Source organism: Talpa europaea (assembly GCF_964194135.1).
Source record: "Talpa europaea genome assembly, chromosome: 13".
NCBI classification, from domain to species: Eukaryota; Metazoa; Chordata; class Mammalia; order Eulipotyphla; family Talpidae; genus Talpa; species Talpa europaea.
This window is the reverse complement of record NC_140080.1, coordinates 61282492-61302559: the sequence shown is the minus strand read 5'-3', so window position 1 is coordinate 61302559 and position 20068 is coordinate 61282492. Positions and strand designations below refer to the sequence as shown.

Below are 20068 nucleotides of genomic sequence, written 5' to 3'. Positions count from 1 at the left end.
GGCTTGTGCTGCTGCTGCTGCTGCTGCTGCTGCTGCTGCTGCTGCTGCTGCTGCTGCTGGCGTCCCCGTGACACCGCCCTTGAAAGCACTGTCTTAGCTCAGTTGAATCCCTTCTACCTATGCCCACACCCTATTCCAGGTGCCCGCCATCAGGCATGCATTCAGGACAAGGATCCATCATCTATCCTGATGGCGGAAGGGCAGAAAAGCCTGATATTTTCTTTACCCTACAGGATCTCAACCATGTTAAAACAAATATAGCACAAGGAGGTATACAAATCACACAAGGATATGTATTTCTATCACATGGAGGAATATATTTCTGTGTGTGTGTGTGTGTGTGTGTGTATACACACAATGAGGAAATATACCACAATGTAACATAGATTATCTATAGAAGTTGAAGAAAGTACAAAGATGTATTCTGGTCTCTAAACTTTTGCATATTTTCAACATTTCTACTATAAGCATGGATTACTTTATTAGCAAAAAAGTTTCTTTTAGAAATATAAGTTTATTATAAAAATATTTCCTAGACTCTTGAGCATTGTTGAAGCTGTGTGAAAACCAGAAAGACAAAAAATACTGCTAAAAGATAGTTTTTGCTAAATGTTTTGGTGAATAGAGAAGATAATTTGTGGGGCATGGAAATTTTTGCCCATCCTATCAATAGAAATACCTCATGTGGTGCTTGAATTTTTCTACTCAAATCAATTACAATTTAGGACAGGTTTTATTTTTTCCCCATAAGGACTTTGCTATAGGTCCCACCAAAAGCCAGGGAATGCATTACAGCAGTAGGTCTTAAACCTGAGTGTGCATTGGAAGCACCTGGAGGAGCTTGTTAAACTCAAAGACTAAGACTCATCCCCACAATTTCTGATTCAGTGGATCCAGGGTGGATTGGAGAATTTGCAAGTCTTACAAGTTCCCAGGTGATGCTGATATTGCTGGCTTAGTGTCAACAATTTGAGGACACCTGCATTACACTATCTACTTTAGCACTTGTGGAATCACCAGAAGTGGGAGAACGATTATCTGATGAGGGCCAAGAAATGGTGGTGAAAGATCTCTGCTGAAGGTCCAGAGGAAATCCCTACAATCTCAGTGCCCAATCAGCCAGGTGGAGGTTCTGAGGAGGTGAGAAAGCAAGACAATAACTGAATCAGTTGTTTGTTGAGTAGTGATGAGAATGTCACCTACATTTGGTCCTACCTGGGACTGGGTTTGATCATTGCTACATTGACATTAATGGTGATTGTGTGTTGCTACAGATTTAGTCTTATTATAAATTGGCTTCTACTGTTTGGAAAAGGGACACTCACCTTCACTCCCTTTACTTCAAAATGGAAATGACTGATACTTTTCAGTGATCTCAGTAACTGAAATCTGAGGGGAAATATTACCAGAAATGCATATAATAAAAATAAGTGCAGGGGCCTCCCTGGTGGTGCAAGGGGTTAAGACGCAACCTATGAAGCTAACCACAACCTCCGCAGCACAAGTTCAATCCCCGGCCAGGGAGCTACCCACATGGCGCAGCAGACCTCTCCTAACTGGCCCACTGCTCCCCTCAGCAGTGTATTTCAATACATCTGCCTGTTCTGCTCCCCACTCTGTCTCTGGTGAATCCTCTCCCCCCCCCCACCCCCGCACCTCTGGCCTGTGCTCCCATTCTTGTATGCATAAATAAATAATTTTTAAAAATAAAAATAAGTGCAATACCAAAAAAAATTATAGTAAGTTTCAAAAATGAAGACGCTTCTTTATGTTACCTTTTGACTTCACCAAGACCTTAAAACTGCACTGGAATCCTTTCCAGCTCTCCCCCCACCCCTTCCCCACCTCCCCCGGGGGTCTTCTCTCTGCCAAGCTAGGCTCCACCGGCAGATGGGGCGATTCTAGCGCTCTTGGCAAAGTGGGCTGTGCAGGCGCGAAAACGAAGACTGGGTGACTCAGGGGCAGCGCCCACCGCCACGCTCCACCCTCGCGCTCGCGGATCGCGGCACCACTGGGTCGGGCCACTGGGCGGCACCGCCGGGAGGGGTGCGGCAAGTGCCCGGGCGCGGATTCCTTTTGAGTGACTGGGTTTCTGAAGAGAACACGTCCGGAGCGCCAATAGGGGCCGAAAGAAGCACATACTCCGCTGAAGAGTGGGATTTTGGGGGGTGGGGGGTGGAACAGTCTTCAAGCACGCCCCATTGGTAAAACCTGGCCCACCATCGCCAACGGGAAAGACCAAAAAAAAAGGGGAGAAATGAGTTAAAGCATCGAAACGACACAATCTTGGCCTAACTCCAGCAATGTCCGCCCAGGCCGGATTCCAAACGTTCTGTTGCCTTGGTTTGGGAGTCCCTGGCCACAGGCCGCGTCCCCAGGGGCCACAGGGCGGGGGGGTGGGCTGAGCGGGGACTTGGGGAGGTCCGGGTGCAAGCGGCACAGGGTCTGATCCAGACCCGCCCCCGCCCCGGGTAGGCCCCGCCCCTATCCGCCTAGGCCACGCCCTGATCAGGATAGGCCCCGCCCCCTCCCCAGCACTCTGGGCATCCGGGCCCCTTCGTCCTTCCTGATCTGCGCGCGCAGCCTGCCGCCGGCGCCTGCTCCCTCCCTGTGGTGCAGCATCCCGAAACTGCCCGGGACTCCCGGCCGAGCGGAGCCCAGCGAGCCCAGCCCCGGCCGCCGCCTGCCCCCCGGCAGCATGAACGCGCGCGGCTCAGTCCTCGTCCTCCTGTTGCTGTTCTGTCTGGCGCAGGTGAGTGATCACCGGCGATCCAGGTGGCAGTCCGGGACGGGGTGGGGGGGGGGCCGGGAGTCCGGGAGGGAGGGCGGCGGTGCAAGGACTGGGGCGCCGCCGTCCCCTGAGGGGGCTCAGGTCCTGCGAGTCCCTGGAAGGTCCTTCACCTCTGCGGTTCCTCTCTGTGACCACGCACTTTCCCTGGGGGTCTACAAGAGAGTAGCAGCTGGGCGCTGCTTATTTGATCTGTTTTGAGTTAATTTCAGCTCTGAATACTTGATTTCTGAGGTTAGGATGTGGGATCAAAGAGGTGTAAAGTGGAGAGAGGTAGAAATGTTATTTATTTAACTTGCCTTTTAAAATAATTCTGCCACCAGCACAGTTTATAATTTGTTGAGAAGATCTGATCACTGTCCCCTGCCCTTTGCCTCTCTCCTAAAGACGAAGATGGGAAGGGAGGTACAGAAAGGAAACAACTCCTCCCTTAGGTTCACATTGCGACAGTCTTAAGTACTTAAATCAGCTTGGTTTTCTAAATAATGCAGGTTACTTATCAACTCACTTTTACATCTTTGTAAACCAAGGCACCCACGGCGGCGGCTAATTGATATGCCTCGTCTCACTGTACCTGCTGGGGGTGGTAGGATGGGGCCCCGAACTTGGTGTCCTGACTCCCTAGGTCGGTTCAGTAGCCTTGGACATGAGCACCTCACTGCTATTTGCGTGTTTACATTTTTCTCTTTTAAAACGGTGGTGGTTTCAGGTGATATGGTGGTGGGAGATTTACCGGGACTATATCTGAGGGGAGAAATCAAATACTGTACAAAAATGAACAACGATGTAAGAAAATTTGAAAGTTTAATTAGAGATAAATCTGTGGAGATCGGAGGCATGGGGCAGGGTGCAGTGCTGATTAAAACAGAACAAGGTGAAAGAGTGGGCCACTGGGAATCCTTTGCCTTTGTGCCTACTCATAGGCAGTCATTAATGAGAGGGTGGTGAATCAGAACAGAAGGCAGATGAAGGAGTTTCCCTGGACTAGAGAAACCACTCCTTAAACTGTGTAGTTCAAAGAGGGGGAAAAGCAGTGTTGACCCAGTAAGGGCCAAAAGCTTGGAGAAGAGCTGTGGCTCCTTCCTCCCAAAGCTGGGGGTAGGGCCCCCCCTCCCCCCCCAAGCAGTGTGGGCTTGTGGAAGAGCAGGTATCTGGTTGGGAAAGGAAGCAAAGGAAAGCAGATTTCAGGGAGGCAGTTTGGGTGGGGTAGGCCATTCTGTGGCTTTGGGTGCATTACTTTTTCAAGGGGGTATTGAATAACATGATATATGGAGACACCTCGTCACTCTAGTAAAAACTCAAGAAATAATCAGTTATGCCTTAAAGAAAATATGCTGTTCAATTTAACTAGCGTTTTAGGTCAGGGTCTGGTAGGCAGGCTTCACATTGCTAAGTAGCTTTAACTTCTTTCTAAAATCCTTTTACCTCCAGATATTTCCAAGACCATTTATGGTAAAGAGTACCTCTCCTTCTAGGACTTTGGGATAGGTCAGGGATTGGTCATGAGTCTTGCAAAATGCCCAAAAGCCTTGAGATTGTAAATCTTAACTAGAAGCACTCCTGTTATTTAAAAAATTAACTCACATGTCCGCAGGGGCTTTCAGTACACCTTAACAGATTTAGAGGAGACAATTCCTGCTTTCAGAATTCTTAAAAATGTTAGCAACTCACCTGGATTCAGTCTGGGCACTAATAAAGTTCTGTGATGGGATTAGTCTTTTGTAAGTTTTCAAATGCATTGGAAGTGAAGGGAATTTTGCTTGATTTTTCATTTTATAAGATAATGAATAAATATTAATGGACTTTATGGTTTTTAAATCTTGAGGTCATCCAAATAACATGTGCAATTTGTATATATTTGTGTAGTATATATTTCTCCTGACTAATTTTAATAAGCTTTTCTTTAGGAACATGGAACATAGTGAGACATGAAAGACCATAAAATGGCTTTTCCAAAAGAGACCAGGAATGGGTTACACTTTCCACCAGAGAGCATTGAAGAATAACTAACTGAAATTTGAGCTGTTGTGGGTAATCTCCCACTCCTAAATTGATGCTGTGAGTAGACATTTTACTAACACAAGTAATTTTAGGAAAATGAAGCTTTTTATTCTAGTGAGTGAGCAGAAAGAAAATGATGTGCTGAATAGGTCTTTGTATTCCTTCAGTGTTTGTCATATCACCCAGAACAAAGACTCCCTCTGGTCATGAAGACAGTAAGGTCTCTCTTTCTGGGTTGCCCTTCCCCGCCCTCCAGCCCTCCATTCTTCCTAAAAGGAATATGTTTCAGGGTGTTTTAATGATGACGCATTACCTGCTGCAGAAGCCTGGTTTAGGCCATCTCTAATCTGATCTCAGGCACCCCCTTCTGCCCTTTCACCCACAGCTCTGTGAAGGGCATCATCTCTTCAGCCAAATTAAATTACTTGCTGCTGAACTCTGCCCGTCTTCCAAGGTCCAGTTTAAATGCTGCATTGTCCATCATATTTGTGAATCCTTTCCCCCATCTACACTGCCTTCCCTCCTAAGTTCTAAATCTTTGTGTAAACTGCTACAGTTTACTGCCTGGCAGAAGAAATCTTTGTGTAAAAAGACCTGGGTGTGGGTCTGGCATGTCATCTTAACCATAGTGATCTTGGGCAAGCCAGTGTCCCTGGAGCCTCAGTTTTCCCCTCCATAGATCGGTTAACAACTGTTTCTACTTCTTAGGCCGTTTCTGGAAAGACAGATTATTTAAATCGAACTACTACTTTGCGGGCTTCTTGGGGGTAAGAATTTTATTTTTACTGTATCCGATATCACTAAGACTTTTTTACTCCTCTAAATTCCCAAACCACTAGGCTTCAGAATGAGTTTGGGTGAAATGAGGTAAGATTCAGAGGTCAGTAGAGATCAGACTTGGATTGGTTGGTGGTTTCTGGGTGATTGAAATGGTTAACTATGGCCCAATCGTTTTTCCTTTGCTTAGACTGTGCCTCTTCTTTTCAATCTTTGGAATATTTGCTTTGGCAAGAAAATTTGAAAACAAAAAACACCAAAAAATCCAACTCTGCAAATGTGATTTGCAGAGGATTGGAAAGGGAAACTTTAACATTGTCCTTTATCTTGGTACTGCCCCTTACCCCACAGAGGAACTCAAATCACTATTAGTCACTAATTTCACAAATACAGAGCACTAATCTACTAAAAAGTGGTCTACAAATGTAGAGTGCTGTGCAAATGTTACTATCCCATCAATAGTGGATGGGAAGAAGGGTGACTATGTATAAAAAAAAATTTACAATGCACTAAAAGTATTGTAATAAAGATAAGGACCGAATGTTGCTGGGGGTTCATTTTTTGAGCTGAGCTTTGGAGGGTAAGCAAATGTTTACCAAGTGGACAAGAAGGAAACTCCAGAAAATAGGGGGTAACCTAATTGTTAGTAAAAACCGTTCAAGTGCATACTTGAAAAGGGTGAATTTTATGGTATGCCCATTATCTCATAGCTTTTAAAATGATGTTTGAAATTAAAAGATATTGAAGCAAAATGAGTTGCCTGATTTTTATATAGTACTCCATTGCCGTAACACACCTGACCTTGTTCTAACCTTCCAGAACCCTGCAAAGTAGGTTGATAGTTTTCCCTGTTTTACAAATGTGGATATTAAGGCTCAAATCTGTTCCAAGATCGCATGGCTAGTACATGCAGCTTGGGGGCTTGAACCATGATTTTTTTAACTTCTATGTACAAATTTCTTCACATTCAAGGTATTATTACCAATTATTCAATTTGGCAGGCCAAGTTAAATGGTTATTCAGCAGCTGTTGAATAAGGCATCTAACTCAAGGCTTGTACCTGGTTCCAGTATGGTTTCTCCAAAAGCCAGTAATAAATCTGGGATGGATTTAGCCTTCTGCCCTACACCATGAAGAGGGTGGGTGGCCCACCGAGGGATAGCGGGAGCCCAGGGACCTGAGCTGCACGTGTTGGAAAGAAGAGGCAGGAAAAGAATGTCACTTGTCTGTGCTTTTCAAGTCTTCTTGATGACTCCACTCCACCCTGGTTCTCAACAGACCTCCTCTTCAGGATGTCAGGGATAGTTCAGAGCATCAGAATCCTTGGTTCTGGAGCTTTCCTGCCTAGTGCACCACCAACCCCCAGTCCACACGAACCTGGTGACAAGACAGAGTGAGGTGCATTTGGGGGGCCATGTGGTTCAAGGGGTTACCAGCTGTCAGCTGGAGCCGAATGCTCAAGAGTAGGGTGACTGTGGCCCCACAGGACCAGTTCAGAGACGACTCCTCCAACAAGGGGACCTGGCCCTGCACCCTGCCTACCAAGGGATGGCTAAGTGGAGGCCTAGAGTTGAAGAGGGATGGTCAGTGGTAGGAGGAAGTGAGTCATGGCCTGACAGCTGCCTAGAGATGACTTAAAAAGATGTAAATAGTACTCATCACTTCTACAAGCGAACAGCCCTGTAGAACGAGGCACACTTGTGTAGGATTATAGTGGATGGGAATCCCATCTCAGGTGCATTGTGAAAATCTGAGGCTCCATCTGTGTATAAACCAAGTTGGAGTTCAAGCCATGCAGTAGCTGGGAGGCCGGAGGCTGTGTGGTAGAGGGCGAGGGGGGAGTTGTCAAGAAATAGAATGTTTGGCATTCAAAATCTTGATTCTCATTATAGGTTTGGTCACTTAGGAGCCATGTGACCTCAGTATTTTCTCTGAGCCCTAGTGTAAGGGCAGGACTGGGCACAGTGCAGGTTTTCTGATCCCATGCAGACCGGGTAAAGGAGGAGTCAGAGTCCTCAGTAGTTTTGCAGGTTTTTTATTTGGGGTTCACCAGGCATATGGCAGGCAGGGGTGCTGGCTGGGGGGCTGGGAGGTTGGCAGGCCTCCCAACCCCCAGCAAGTCTTCACTCTATCTGGACTCTCTGGCATTCGTTCTGCTGCTACTGCGGCTGCTGCTACTGGTGCTGCTGCTGCTGGTGCTGCTGGCGTCCCCCCGTGACACCGCCCTTAAAAGCACAGTCTTAGCTCAGCTGAATCCCATCTACCTATGCCCACACCCTATTCCAGGTGCCCGCCATCAGGCATGCATTCAGGACAAGGATCCATCATCTCTCCTGATGGCGGAAGGGCAGAAAAGCCTGACATTCTCTTTACCCTACACCTAGTTTGCTTACCTGTAAAATGCTAAGATACTACTCTTACTCCACAGAGAAATGAAGGAGGCAGCAGAGAGACACCACTCTGTGTCTGGCATATGGTTGATGTTCAATAAGCACTTGATCATGAGTTAGTAATTACGTCAGTGGAGTTTTCCAAAGGCAGCCTAGAAAGTAGTATTCTGTTGCGGGTGTTGGGAGCTTCCCCATGATGTGTTTTCCTGGAGTTCCCTATTAAAGTCTGATTTAGAAATTATGATAGTTGCTGACATATGTATAAGGAGCTTTTTTTTTTAAACAAATTTTATTTTTATATTCCCCATACAATTGCAATCCTCTGTAAGGAGCTTTTTTAAAAAACCTTTCCCAAACTATTTCTATTATTGAAAAAAAATAAACTTTCCTATCCAGGCATAAACCCAGTAATTGAATTCTGGAGCATGTTGTGAAAGATAATGACCTTTAAAAGTAGAGTCTAGCCTTGTAACTACTGACTTCGGAGTTAAAGTCAAAACGACCATCAGTTCCTCATTTCTGAACTTAGATAAAAACCAGTCAAACTTCTTTGACTCATTGTGAGTTTCAATGTTTTCTGAATCAATGAACACTGAATGAGGCACTATAGGGGTTTCCAAAAAAGTGTAAGACCTAAGCTCTGTCCTTTAGGATTCTATGAGTTTACAAGGGACTCTAGACAACAGGAAGTCTTGAAGTATTCTCTAGAAAAAAATACTCTGTAACCTCTCCTCACATACAGAACTTAGCACTTCTCAAAAAAATGTAAAAGCTGCTTGATCATCGGGCAGGAGTCAGCAAACCATGGCCTGGCCAGAGCCTGTTGTAAGTAAATTTTCCCAACCGTGTGCGTCATTTATTATCTACTTTGCACACTGCAGGTGGAGTAGTTAAACATTTGCCAAGGAATCTTCATGGCCCACAAGCCTATAATATTTAATACTTGGCCCTCTAATGAAGCTTGTCCATGTCTTGTGGAGCCACATGAAAGTTCGTGCAGCGTAAGCGATGGAAACAGATAACAGCTCCCAGACCTCTGGTCACAGGACACCTACTTAAGCAGTGAGGATGACTCCTCAGACGCTGGCCATGTGCTGCCCGGCTGCCTGCCTGGGCTTCAGGAGAGTGCATCACTGCAACCAGATGAAAGGACTCAGAGCTAGACTTGGTGGAGACAGTGAGTCTTGTAAGAGCTGTGCTAGAAGGAAGGATGTTCTAAGATGGGAAGGTGTCACCTGTGAAACCTGTGGAGAAAACAGTTGGCAGGTTTGTTTCTCTGAAGCTGCAGACAAGGACTGGAGTCTGGTCTTGGGGGCCCGGATAAATAGTTAAGGGCAGTTCAAGAAGAGGACAGTTGAGATTTAGTTATGAAAAAAGCTACTTAAAGGTTACTGCCCTTGTATGTTTTTGTTAAGTACACATTTTTGGCCCAAGGGGAGGAATTAAAAACCTAGAAGATCTAGATTGAATAAATTAATGTTGGTTAGTTTCAAATGGGGTGGAGGATGGAAAGGTAAAGGGAAATTCAGTGTTATTATACACCTGCGGAGTTTGAATTTTTGTGTTGAGCAGTTATTGGTTCTGAACTAAAATCTGGAATCAAAAGAAAAAAATCTGGAATCACTTATTCTTAACATTTCAGGAATTGGCAAAGTTTAATAATGCTTAAATAAGATATTTCTTGTAGTTCTGAATCATTTTGTATGTAAGACTGGCTGGTAGCCCCAGGAGGAACTGGGAAGCATTATTACCATTCTTTGCAACCCCGGTACGAAAGTAGGGCTCTAATGAGACTTGTTATTAGAGACATGCTATTGTGTCTCGGACACTCAGACCCACTCTTTGATCCTGTTTGAACTGAGAGCCACTCTTCTAGGTAGCCTGAGCATAACCACCATCTTTGCTACTATCTTTTCTCTTACATGGTGAAGGACAGCTGAGCACTTATTTTGTGGTAAAATCTATATAATATAAAATTGACTGTGTTTAATGATATTAAGTGCATCACATTTTTCTGCCACCATTACCATCCTCCATTGCCAGAACTGAGCTTGTCTTTTTTGATCAGGTGCAGTTTTGCTCTGGCTGGCCTGAAACGTTGATGGATTTTATTTGAGTATTGGGCATACACTTCCTCCCAGGTAAACATTGATGTGAAATCAGCACCAGGTATTCTTGGGTCATAGTAAAGGCAGCTTTCAGCCAGGCACCTTGCTTCTAAAAATCAGGTGGTTTGCTTCAACAGGAAGTACGTGGCCTACAATGCACTGTGCATCCTTCATCTCGGTGTCAGCATGTGCTGCCCTGACAGTACAAGGACCTTAAGGTTCATCTCCCCTTTGTTGATACTCCTGACCGCCCACTGTGCTGTGGTACTTTGGAGACACCAGCTATGTTCTTAGTGGGATAGAGGTGAGCATGGCCAGCCAGTGGTCCTCTGCAGAGTGGCCACTGTTGCTGTGTGAGGAGTAAGAACTCTGGCTTCTGAACCAGTGTAGGGAAAATGGAATTAGTCTTTTTTTTCACCTCCCGCTACCCACCTCTACAGCCACCACCTGCGGCCTTGTTTGCCTCTTAGGTTTCATTACCCACGTGTGATGATGTGTTGTTTTTAAAAAGTGCTTGGGAGTAGGAACATGGGGCATGTGCACCTATAAGTACAGACACCGGGGCCAAGAAGTGTGTGCACAGGGCACACACGCCTGTGATTGCAGACACCCGGGCCCATAAGCTGGAGAGCACAAGGTGCATGTACCTGTAAATACTGATGCCCAGGCCAAGAGATTGTTGGGACAGTATGATGGAGCATACTGACAGTATGATGGAACTCATGGTGGAGGGGGCTGTGCTTGTGTGAATCGGGAAGGCAGGCATCATGGGAGATGAAGAGAGGGGGGAGATCACAGGGGCTGGGAGGCTCTGTTGCTTCCTGCCTCCCAGCCCCCCAGACTCTCTAATATCTGCCTCCCTGCCTGCTGGTGTGCCTGTGTCTGGTCCCCTGCTTCAGCATTAAAGGCATGTCAAATCTGTTGAAGACTTGAAGATTCCTTAATCTGTTTGCCTGAATTGACCATGAACCTGCCCAGACCGGGATGATTATATAACCACCAGCCAGGCCTTGGGTTGGGTCTGGCACTGCCATTTCTTAGATGTAGCCTTAAATGAGTCACGTTATCTGGATGTTGTTGGCTGTAGGGTAAATGAAGATTGGTCAGGCTTTTACGCCACTGGCCTCTGTGGTTATCACCTGCGGCCTTGATTGTGCTAATACAGGAGACACTTGGGAGCGTGGATTTGGGGTACGCATGCCTGATGGTGGACACCTGAGTGTGGTGTGGGCGTGCGTAAATGTGCACACCTGACCCTGGAGGCTGAGAATATAAGGGCGACGTCACACCTGGGACAGTTGTGTCAGAAAATGGCTACGAGGGGATGAGTGACGACTGCGAGAGACAGCCGAGAGGAAAGAGCCTATAGATTCATAGGGTGCCCAAGTTGCAGTCTCCCTGCTGGCTTTTTTCCCCTTTGTACTATTAAAAATTCTATGAGGATGATGCCAGTGGCTCTTTTAAGCTGCCTGAACCAACAGTGAACCTACCCGGCCTGGAAGGGTTGCTCAGCACTGGGTATGATGGTGGAAGTGGTGAAAGAGCAGGAGTAGGAGGTGATGATGGAGGAAGAGTGGATGTGGTTGGCCATGGTAATGGTCTACCCTTGAGAAAGACAGTATGATGGAACTCATGGTGGAGGGGGCTGTGCCTGTGTGAACTGAGAAGGCACGGTGGAGGTTGGACAATGTCCTTGACATATAGTAAGGATTACAGAGAGTGTGAGGGAGGAGAGCTGGACTGGCATACACAGTGTGGGGCCAGACAGGTCCTGTGTGGAACAGAGAATGGGAGGCATCAGGCTTGTCTCCCAGCAGTAGAAAGAGTGAACTATAGATTTCTGGCTGTCAGAAAACTTGGGAGCTGCAACTTAGGAAGAGCCAAGTGGTCACCATGCATAGAAGACGTCTCTGAGAGGATGGTAAGGCTTTAAACCCTGTTGAAGAGGAATTAGCACTGGAGTAGGTTTCGAAAGAGTTTCTTTTCAAGCACTTGGGGTTGTACGGCATGTAGTTAGAAGCACAACTGGAGAGAAGTGGAAACTATTTCGATGGAGAGGGACATGGTCAGGTGACGAGCGTCCCTCAGGAGGCTCAGCAATGCACGTCACCTGGGCCTGGGGTGCAGAAGATAGGCTCTCATTTTTTCAGCTATAGGTGAGAGATAAGAGGTGCAAAAGAGGACTTCCCACCAGGACAGCTGCGTGAATACACACATGCTTGTGTCTGGCAGAGGGTGGGAATCAGAGGGTGTAATGTCAGAGCGAGGATCTTCATTAGCAGCTGATTATGTTTTATTGGGAATCTGTTTCTAGAACTAGAAGGGTCTGATTCAAATCCTGGCTCCTGCCAGTCTTGAACAAGTTACTTTTCCTCTCCGTGCCTGTATTTCCTCGTGCATAAAATGGTTTTAAAAATTGCACCTCCCTCCTCAAACTTGTGAGGATCAGTTCCGTTAACACAGGAGGGGCAAGTTAAAACAGTGCCTAACACATGTAGCTTGATGTTTGGGCTGCTGCTTCAGGCAAGATGACTTGGTAAAGCTGACCTAAGGATGTTGAGTCAAGCCCAATTTTCCTGGGCCCAGAGAAACCTCAGGTGTTTTGTTTTCTTCAGGTCTCTGCAGCCTCTTTGTAAGATCCCAAACACTTGGGAGACACTAATAACTCTCTACACTTGATTGGATAGTGCTTCATAGTTCACTAAGTGCTTCCACGATATTCCCTTCACACTGCACCTGTAAGGTAAGCAGTGGTTCTGTGTGGCAGTTCCTAAGTCAGAACCCTCCTGCTCCGCTCAGTTGAGGAACCTGCTGCAGATGCCATGGGCTTGACAAGCATATTTAAGGACATCACAAGTTCTGAGAAGCAGAACCCAGGACTCTTGTCCTTCCCCTCACCCCTCCCCTCCCTACCATATTTCACTGAATGATGGAAACAACTTTGAATTAATTGCTATAAATAATAGTCTTTGTAAATCAGAACTGAATTGGGTCACCTCTGTTTTCACTCAGAGTGCCAAATGTCAAGAGAGCTGAGGCCCAAGACTCGGATTCTCATCCCAGGCCAGAATTGTGGTTTGCTGACTGGATTTCTGCCACTCCTGTGGGGGACAGGACCTGAGACCTGTTTGCCCTGTCAGTCTGTTGAGAACTGTGTGCAATCCAGAGACCGGTCCCTTGTGTTTGAATTACATGTCAATGTCAGCAGTAATTGCCACCTCCTTAGTCAGCTTTTCCTTTCAAACTTCAGCCGATGGATATCAGAGTTAGAAACTCAGTTCTAGTCCTTTCCCTAGAATCACTGGGTTTTTGGGAAATAATTGATTTTTAATATACAGATGGTTTTGCAACATCTTGCCAAAGATTTGGGAAGTGGTATTATTGAATACTTGTCGCTTTCTCATTTTTATAATTTCCCTCTCTTGTGACCTAAACATATGACTTTTACTAACTCAGGACAAGGGTAAGTCATAATTTGTTGGTTTTTTTTTTTTTAAGATTTATTTCTACAAGAACTGGGGTACAGTCAGAGGTGCAGGAGAGTGAGAGAATTCACCAGAGACAGCGGGGAGCAGAACAACTGAAGACACTGCTGAGGGGAGCAGCAGGCGAGGCAGGAGAGGTCTGCCGCGCCATGTGGGCTTCTCCCTGGCCGGCTGGGAATCGAACCTGCGCTGCAGAGGCTGCAGACAACTTCACAGCGCGGCGCTCAACCCACTGTGCCACCGGGGAGGCCAATAATATGTTTTGAAATACCTGGAAAATGAATTCAGAGAAAATTATATCCGAGTCCCCTCAGATTCCTCCACCTATACATATTCCAGTTTCCTGCCTGTTGTTTTTCTTTCACGATTGTAGGGTTTCAGAGAATATTGTGGGATTGTATCTTGATGCGGGGTACCAGCAGACTGATTCAGTTGCTTGTTTGTGTGCAGGTCACGTGCCAGCTGTCACTGGAGAGAATTCACACTGTCGCTTCTCCAGATATTTTTAAATGGCTTTTCCACCAAGATAGCCTGAAAGCCTGGGTAGCTTTTCTCAATGACTGCAAGTACATGCAAGCCTGTGCCCCAGCCAGCTTGGCAGTGCCAAGTGGCTGTGACGACATAGTGGTTCACACTGCACCCTCCACCCTTCTCAGATTTCTGACTTCCTTGTGACTCTCATGTGGGAAATATGAGTGACTCTTGAGAAATCTTGGCTTAAGTTTAAAATTTTAACATTGCTGAGGTCATGACTTTTAGTTACCTTTTTACTTAGTTTGCTTGTCACTTATTACGGTGTTCATTCATGATCTTCCTCCTTAGTGTCTATCAATGTTTGTAGTTTTGCTCTCCATGTTACTGACGATGTGCTGATATTAATTAACCTACATATAGATGGAAATGTTCTTTCATTTTTAGAGCTTATGTTTTTCCTTATTGCAGACGTGCAAGATTTGTGCCTTCATAATTACAAACTTCATAATACTTACTTGCTTTCTTTTCTCTGTGGTCCTTAGTAATTCTTACATGGAACTGTAAGTTTCCTCTTATCAAGTAATAAAGTAGCATAAAGTAGAAATTGTGAAAATTTGTTACCTGCTGCACGGACAAGTTTATTTAGGGTATTTGATGTATTTTAATTCACACTTTTCAAAAGTTGAACTAACCAGTGCCTCTTGCTGTTACTTCATTTTGCAGGCAATGTTGGAATGTTCTGTAATGGAATTTGAATGGGTGCCTTTTACTGTTGATAGTGGATTTTCCCTCATGGCCCTGGTGAACTGGTTTTGTGTTGACTTTCTGCAGGTGTTTTCACAGTCCTGTGTGTGGTATGGAGAGTGTGGAATTGCATCTGGAGACAAGAGGTATAATTGCAAATATTCTGGGCCACCGAAACCATTGCCAAAAGATGGGTATGATTTAGTGCAGGTAAGTTCGTCATCTGGGGCACTGGGGAAAAATGCTGATTATGTAGCATATTTAGCAGTATAGAGTTCCTCTATATAATTATTCCTTAAATATTGTGGGGTGAGAGGTGAAAATAATAGGCCTAAATCTTATCCCAAACTTTCATCTGTAGCAAGCAAGGCAGAGAAGTTTTAATGTTTCGGGTCCTAACTTTATGTCTTTCTAATAAAGTTTCCACATTAGGTTACTATTTGGGGACTGACCTTGGTTCCTCAAATGTTTCTCTTTACAACTTCTTCAAAATATATTAGGCAGTTGTTTTAGGTGTTAAATTTCAGAACTTGAATGGACTAGGCTGCCAAATGGCTATGTCATCCTTGCCCTGTGTTCGTTTTAGAGATTCCTGTTTTCCACCGAAGCCTGTGAACTTTGGCTGCTATCAGGATTCTGTTTACTGTTCTCTTTTTTTTTTTTTTTTTTTACCATCCCTGATAACAGAGATACTAGAAACGAACTAGGCATATCAATGTGAAAAGACTGATTTTAGAGGCTTAAATAATCTTAAATCAGGTTGACATGTTAGTAGGTCTTCCAGTCTTACTTGCTACTTTTATCAGAATTATTAAAACACTTGACTTCTCCTGAAGCGACTAATTGGAATAGTAAACAGCATTCTGGTTGAACTTAAATGAAATACCTGAGAAAAAAATGACTGTCAAGGAAAAGAGTGAGCTTCCAAATAAAATAAAAAATGGAAATGTCTCTACTGTCTCTATTTGTGATTCCCTAGTTTGTAGTTTTTAAAAGAAGTCTGCAAGAATTTTAAGCAAATGCATGTCTTAACCCATGTGTACCTAAAAAGGAATACGTGAATGAAGCTCTTATTTCATTAAGGACTGCTTGTCCTTATTTAACTATGCTACCCTGATACCCATGCTTTCTCACCCAAAAGGAACTCTGTCCAGGATTCTTCTTTGACAATGTCAGTCTTTGTTGTGATGTCCAGCAGCTTCAGACACTGAGAAACAACCTGCAGCTGCCACTGCAGTTTCTGTCCAGGTAGGTTGAACTATTAGATGTCCAGAAAAAACAGGTTTTACATACTTGTTAACCAGTGACATTCTAATTTCCTTTAAAAAATCAGTTTTGGATTTATTGTAAGGTAGCAATCTCAAGATATTTCAGAAATAAAATACAGTGTCTGATAACGTAGTCATTAACAGTTTTCTTCCTAATTATATTCAAAGTTGATTCTTGGGTTTCCTCTGAGATGTCTTCCCCCCAGAGAGATTCTGTGCTGTGGCCTGGCACCTTCAGGCGGCCACTTTGCACTGTGGGGAAACAAGGTTCCTGGTGGTTCTGCTGAGGTCTCTGACCAAGACCCTCTTCTGTGCAGTCTGCATTGCTTCTCTTGACATCTCTTCTGGTTTGCACATTGTTCTCTCTTCCTGTAGTGACATGACCTGCCAGAGGCCCGCTCCTCTGCAGAGCTGGCATTTGGTCCCTGTTAACAAGCTTGTTCTGGCATAGTTGACTGGTATTTTCAAAAGTAGTTTGCTGTCTAATCTGTTCTTTAGACCAGAGCAGAGAAAAAGGTTATGTAATAAATATTTTTCTCTAAGTTCATGCAGCAGTTCTTAAGCATGCAAAAGAGCATGCTGGTGGTGGTCTTTAGAGCAGAACATTGTGATCGTTTTCTGAAGTTCTCACTTTCTAAAGGTTCACACTGATAGAAGTAGATGATAGCACACATGAAAAGGGGGAGATGGTTTGTGCAGCAAACATGGCACAAGTCAGCATCCATAGAGGAATCCCTGTTTCTTGTCAAAAGTTTAAATTGGCAGTACCAATTTAAACCCATCCCTAAATCATTCTCACAGGGCAACATGCAATATAATAATAGATCAAAAAATTGAGACTCTAATCTGTGGAACACTAGTGGGATGTTGGTGGAGCCAGATTGGAGCCACCATTCAGTCAAAAAGCATTTATTTACCACCTACTGTTAGGTGAGGCATTATGGACATAGACATCAAAAGATAACCAAATTTTCCCTATGTTGTTAGAAGTTTCAGAGCTTTATCATGGAGAGCTTAATATATGGGAAAATTATGCGTCTGTCAACATGATTATGGGAAGTCATGTTGTGACATGGAAAGAGGTTTGTAATTCATGAAAAATGATAGTAAACTGTGTGCCCCAGGAGTGATTTTTGTTAGACTGGTGTCATTGTTCCTGTTTTCATCACAGTAAAGCATGGGATTACTGCCAGAGGGTCTGTGTGTATGTCTTCCTCCTTCACTAGAGCAGAGACTTCTGCAGGCCGGGACCACAACTTCCTTGTTTTGTGTCATGTGTGGTCACTTGGACTGGAGTAGAGAAGACAGGAATCTTGATTACTTTGCAAGAATATAAGTCTAATGAAGCAATAGCTTTTGCGGATAACAGTGAACCAATGCGGAGATGGTTGTTTACCACATAACTAGTGAACATTAGGAGCTTAAACCTTAACCTGAAGGACAGCAGACAGCGTGTTGGTCTCATGAAAACCCATGTGCTTCTTAAATGTGGCCAGAGAACACCTCTGCAGTTCTTTCTATCTTCTCAAGTCAGAGGAAATATTCTGGTGTTTAGAGAGGGCTTGGAGGATTGATTATAAAATGATCATTAGGTTAGAAGATGAAATTTCTATCGTGTAATTTTCATCTCATTTCATTTTTATCCCCTTTAATTAGAATTATTACCTCAAAAGGGCAGGGGAGGGGCTGGGGGGGAAAAAGAATTATTACCTCGATGCTTTGGTCTCTTTTGTTTTAGGACAAAAGACATCTTTGTAAATTATAAAGTGCAGAATTCAAAGAAGTATCTTGCTCTTTTTGAAATTGCACCTGACCAAAATAAATGTCATAATTATAGTTTTTAAAGAGGGATCTATTTTAATATGTGGTTTTAAGTTTAGAATTGCTCAGTTTAATATATCCTCCTGGAACTTCATTTGTTGCTTTACAATACATTTTAAATATTATCTATTTTAAATCATCTTTTTTGCTGACCCTGTTATTTGTCACATCAAGTACAATATAATTTACTTTTTCTTTAGATGCCCATCCTGTTTTTATAACCTAATAACCCTGTTTTGTGAGCTGACATGCAGCCCTCGACAGAGTCAGTTTCTGAATGTTACAGAAACTGAAGAGTATGTTGATCCTGTTACAAATCAGACGAAAACAAATGTAAAAGAATTACAGTATTATCTTGGGGAGAGTTTTGCCAATGGTAAGTAAACTTTTAATTATTCCTTTTCTACATTTATTATCAGGACATGTATCAAGTTATTCCTTTTTGTTTTCCTCTCAACTGTGAAGTGACAATTTTTGGTTCCATTTGGCTTTGGAAAGTGAGATTGTTACTTTGCTTATATTCTGGGACTTGAGCTACAACTTAGAAAACAACCTTTGTAAAGTATTTGTTTTAATTCCTCCTTAGCTATAAGCTTCTGTGTGGAGGTTTTAGTATGTGCAAGTTTAATTTTGTATATTTTAGTGACCATTGGAACTTTGGTTATAGTGGACATGAATTACTACAAAACTGAGGTAATTGGGGTAGAAACATGAAGCTACTACTTGGCCCAGAAGAGAGTATTTTGAATGTAAAAAAAAAATTTCACCAAGAAGGAAAGTAAGCAGGCATAACAAATAGGAGAAAGGGTACCCCAACAACTAGAATAGTCTGAAAAATAATGTTTTTTGAAAATGAGTGCAAGAATTCTGAAAGAATAGGACACTAGGGGGAAAGAATGAACAAATTAGAATTAGAACCAACTATATCTATTAATGAGAAACAGTTATTTAATAAATTGAAACATAAATAGCAGATTAGACACAGTTAAACAAAGAATGCCCAGCATAATCTATTCAATATATGAGAATAAGAATTTAGTCAAGTTAAGCAACTTACAAATTTAATTGCAATATCAATTTAAAATGTGACCAAAAAAATTAATAGAAAAAAATTCCCATTCACAGAAGTGACAAAAAGTAATATTCCACTGCCTAGATGTACCACATTTTATCCATTTATCTTCTGCAGGACATTATAGTTGCTCCCAAGTTTTGGCAGTTATGAATAAAAATACTTTAAATCTCCATTGCAGGTTTTTGTGCGGACATAGATTTTCTGCTCTTTGGGGTAAATGCCAAGGAGTGTAATTGCTAGATCACATGCTAAGACTATTCTTAGTTTTCTGAGAAATTGTCAAACTGTCTTCCATAGTGGCTGTTCCACTCTGTATTCCCACCAGCAATGAGAGTTCCTGTGGCTCCAAATCCTCACCAGCACTTGGCATTATCAGTGTTTTAGATTTTGGACATTGTAAAAGGTGCATAATGGAATCTCAATGTAGTTTTAATTCAGAATTTCCTAAGCCATGTAACATTAAGGATCTTTGTAAGACCTCACTCCATGAATTAAAGCAGCATGATATTTCAGTCTTTTCCCCTTACTTCTCTGCCAGCGATGTACAATGCCTGCCGGGATGTGGAGGCCCCCTCAAGTAATGTCAAAGCCCTGGGACTCCTGTGTGGGAAGGAAGCCAAAGCTTGCAACGCCACCAACTGGATCGAGTACATGTTTAATAAGGACAATGGCCAGGCACCTTTCACTATCATACCTATTTTTTCAGGTAGGGATAAAAAGTCCAAGTTCCTTGTATGTGTGCTTTGTTTTAAGACCAGGAATCTTACACTGAAATAGGAAGATAAACAAACTCAGATAACTAGTTTGAGAGTAACTGGAGTGAGAGAGAGAGTAACTGGGACACTGTTCCTGCCCCAGGTCAGTTTAGGGGTCCAGGAGTGGGAGGAAGAGGAATTAGTTGAAAGAATGAGCTGGGGTTTTGTTATTTTATTTATTTTATTTTTTTTTTGTGGGACCCTTGCCGGCGGCCGGGGAACGAACCGGCGCTGCGGAGGCTGTGGGCAGCCTCGTAGCCCAGCGCTCAACCGCTGCGCCACCAGGGGAAGCCCGGGGTTTTGTTATTTTAAGGCCAGAAAGCTCATTACAGAGATCTTTTCAGGATCTCGGCAATAGGGGTAGATTAGTTCCTCAATAGAG

At 43.8% G+C, this 20068-nt stretch overlaps 1 protein-coding gene across 1 annotated transcript in view; it reads left to right on the top strand.

Annotated features, from left to right (window-relative positions):
- Nucleotides 1-2698: 2698 nt before the first annotated feature.
- The window catches only part of NPC1 (NPC intracellular cholesterol transporter 1), a gene marked incomplete at both ends in the record, with an annotated part of 44987 nt that continues 27617 nt past the window's right edge, over nt 2699-20068 (top strand). The window contains 5 exons of the mRNA XM_084252202.1: nt 2699-2752; nt 14855-14977; nt 15909-16015; nt 18057-18232; nt 19470-19637. Of these exons, the coding sequence (XP_084108328.1) occupies nt 2699-2752; nt 14855-14977; nt 15909-16015; nt 18057-18232; nt 19470-19637 (628 nt within the window). The remainder of the gene's footprint in view (nt 2753-14854; nt 14978-15908; nt 16016-18056; nt 18233-19469; nt 19638-20068) is intronic.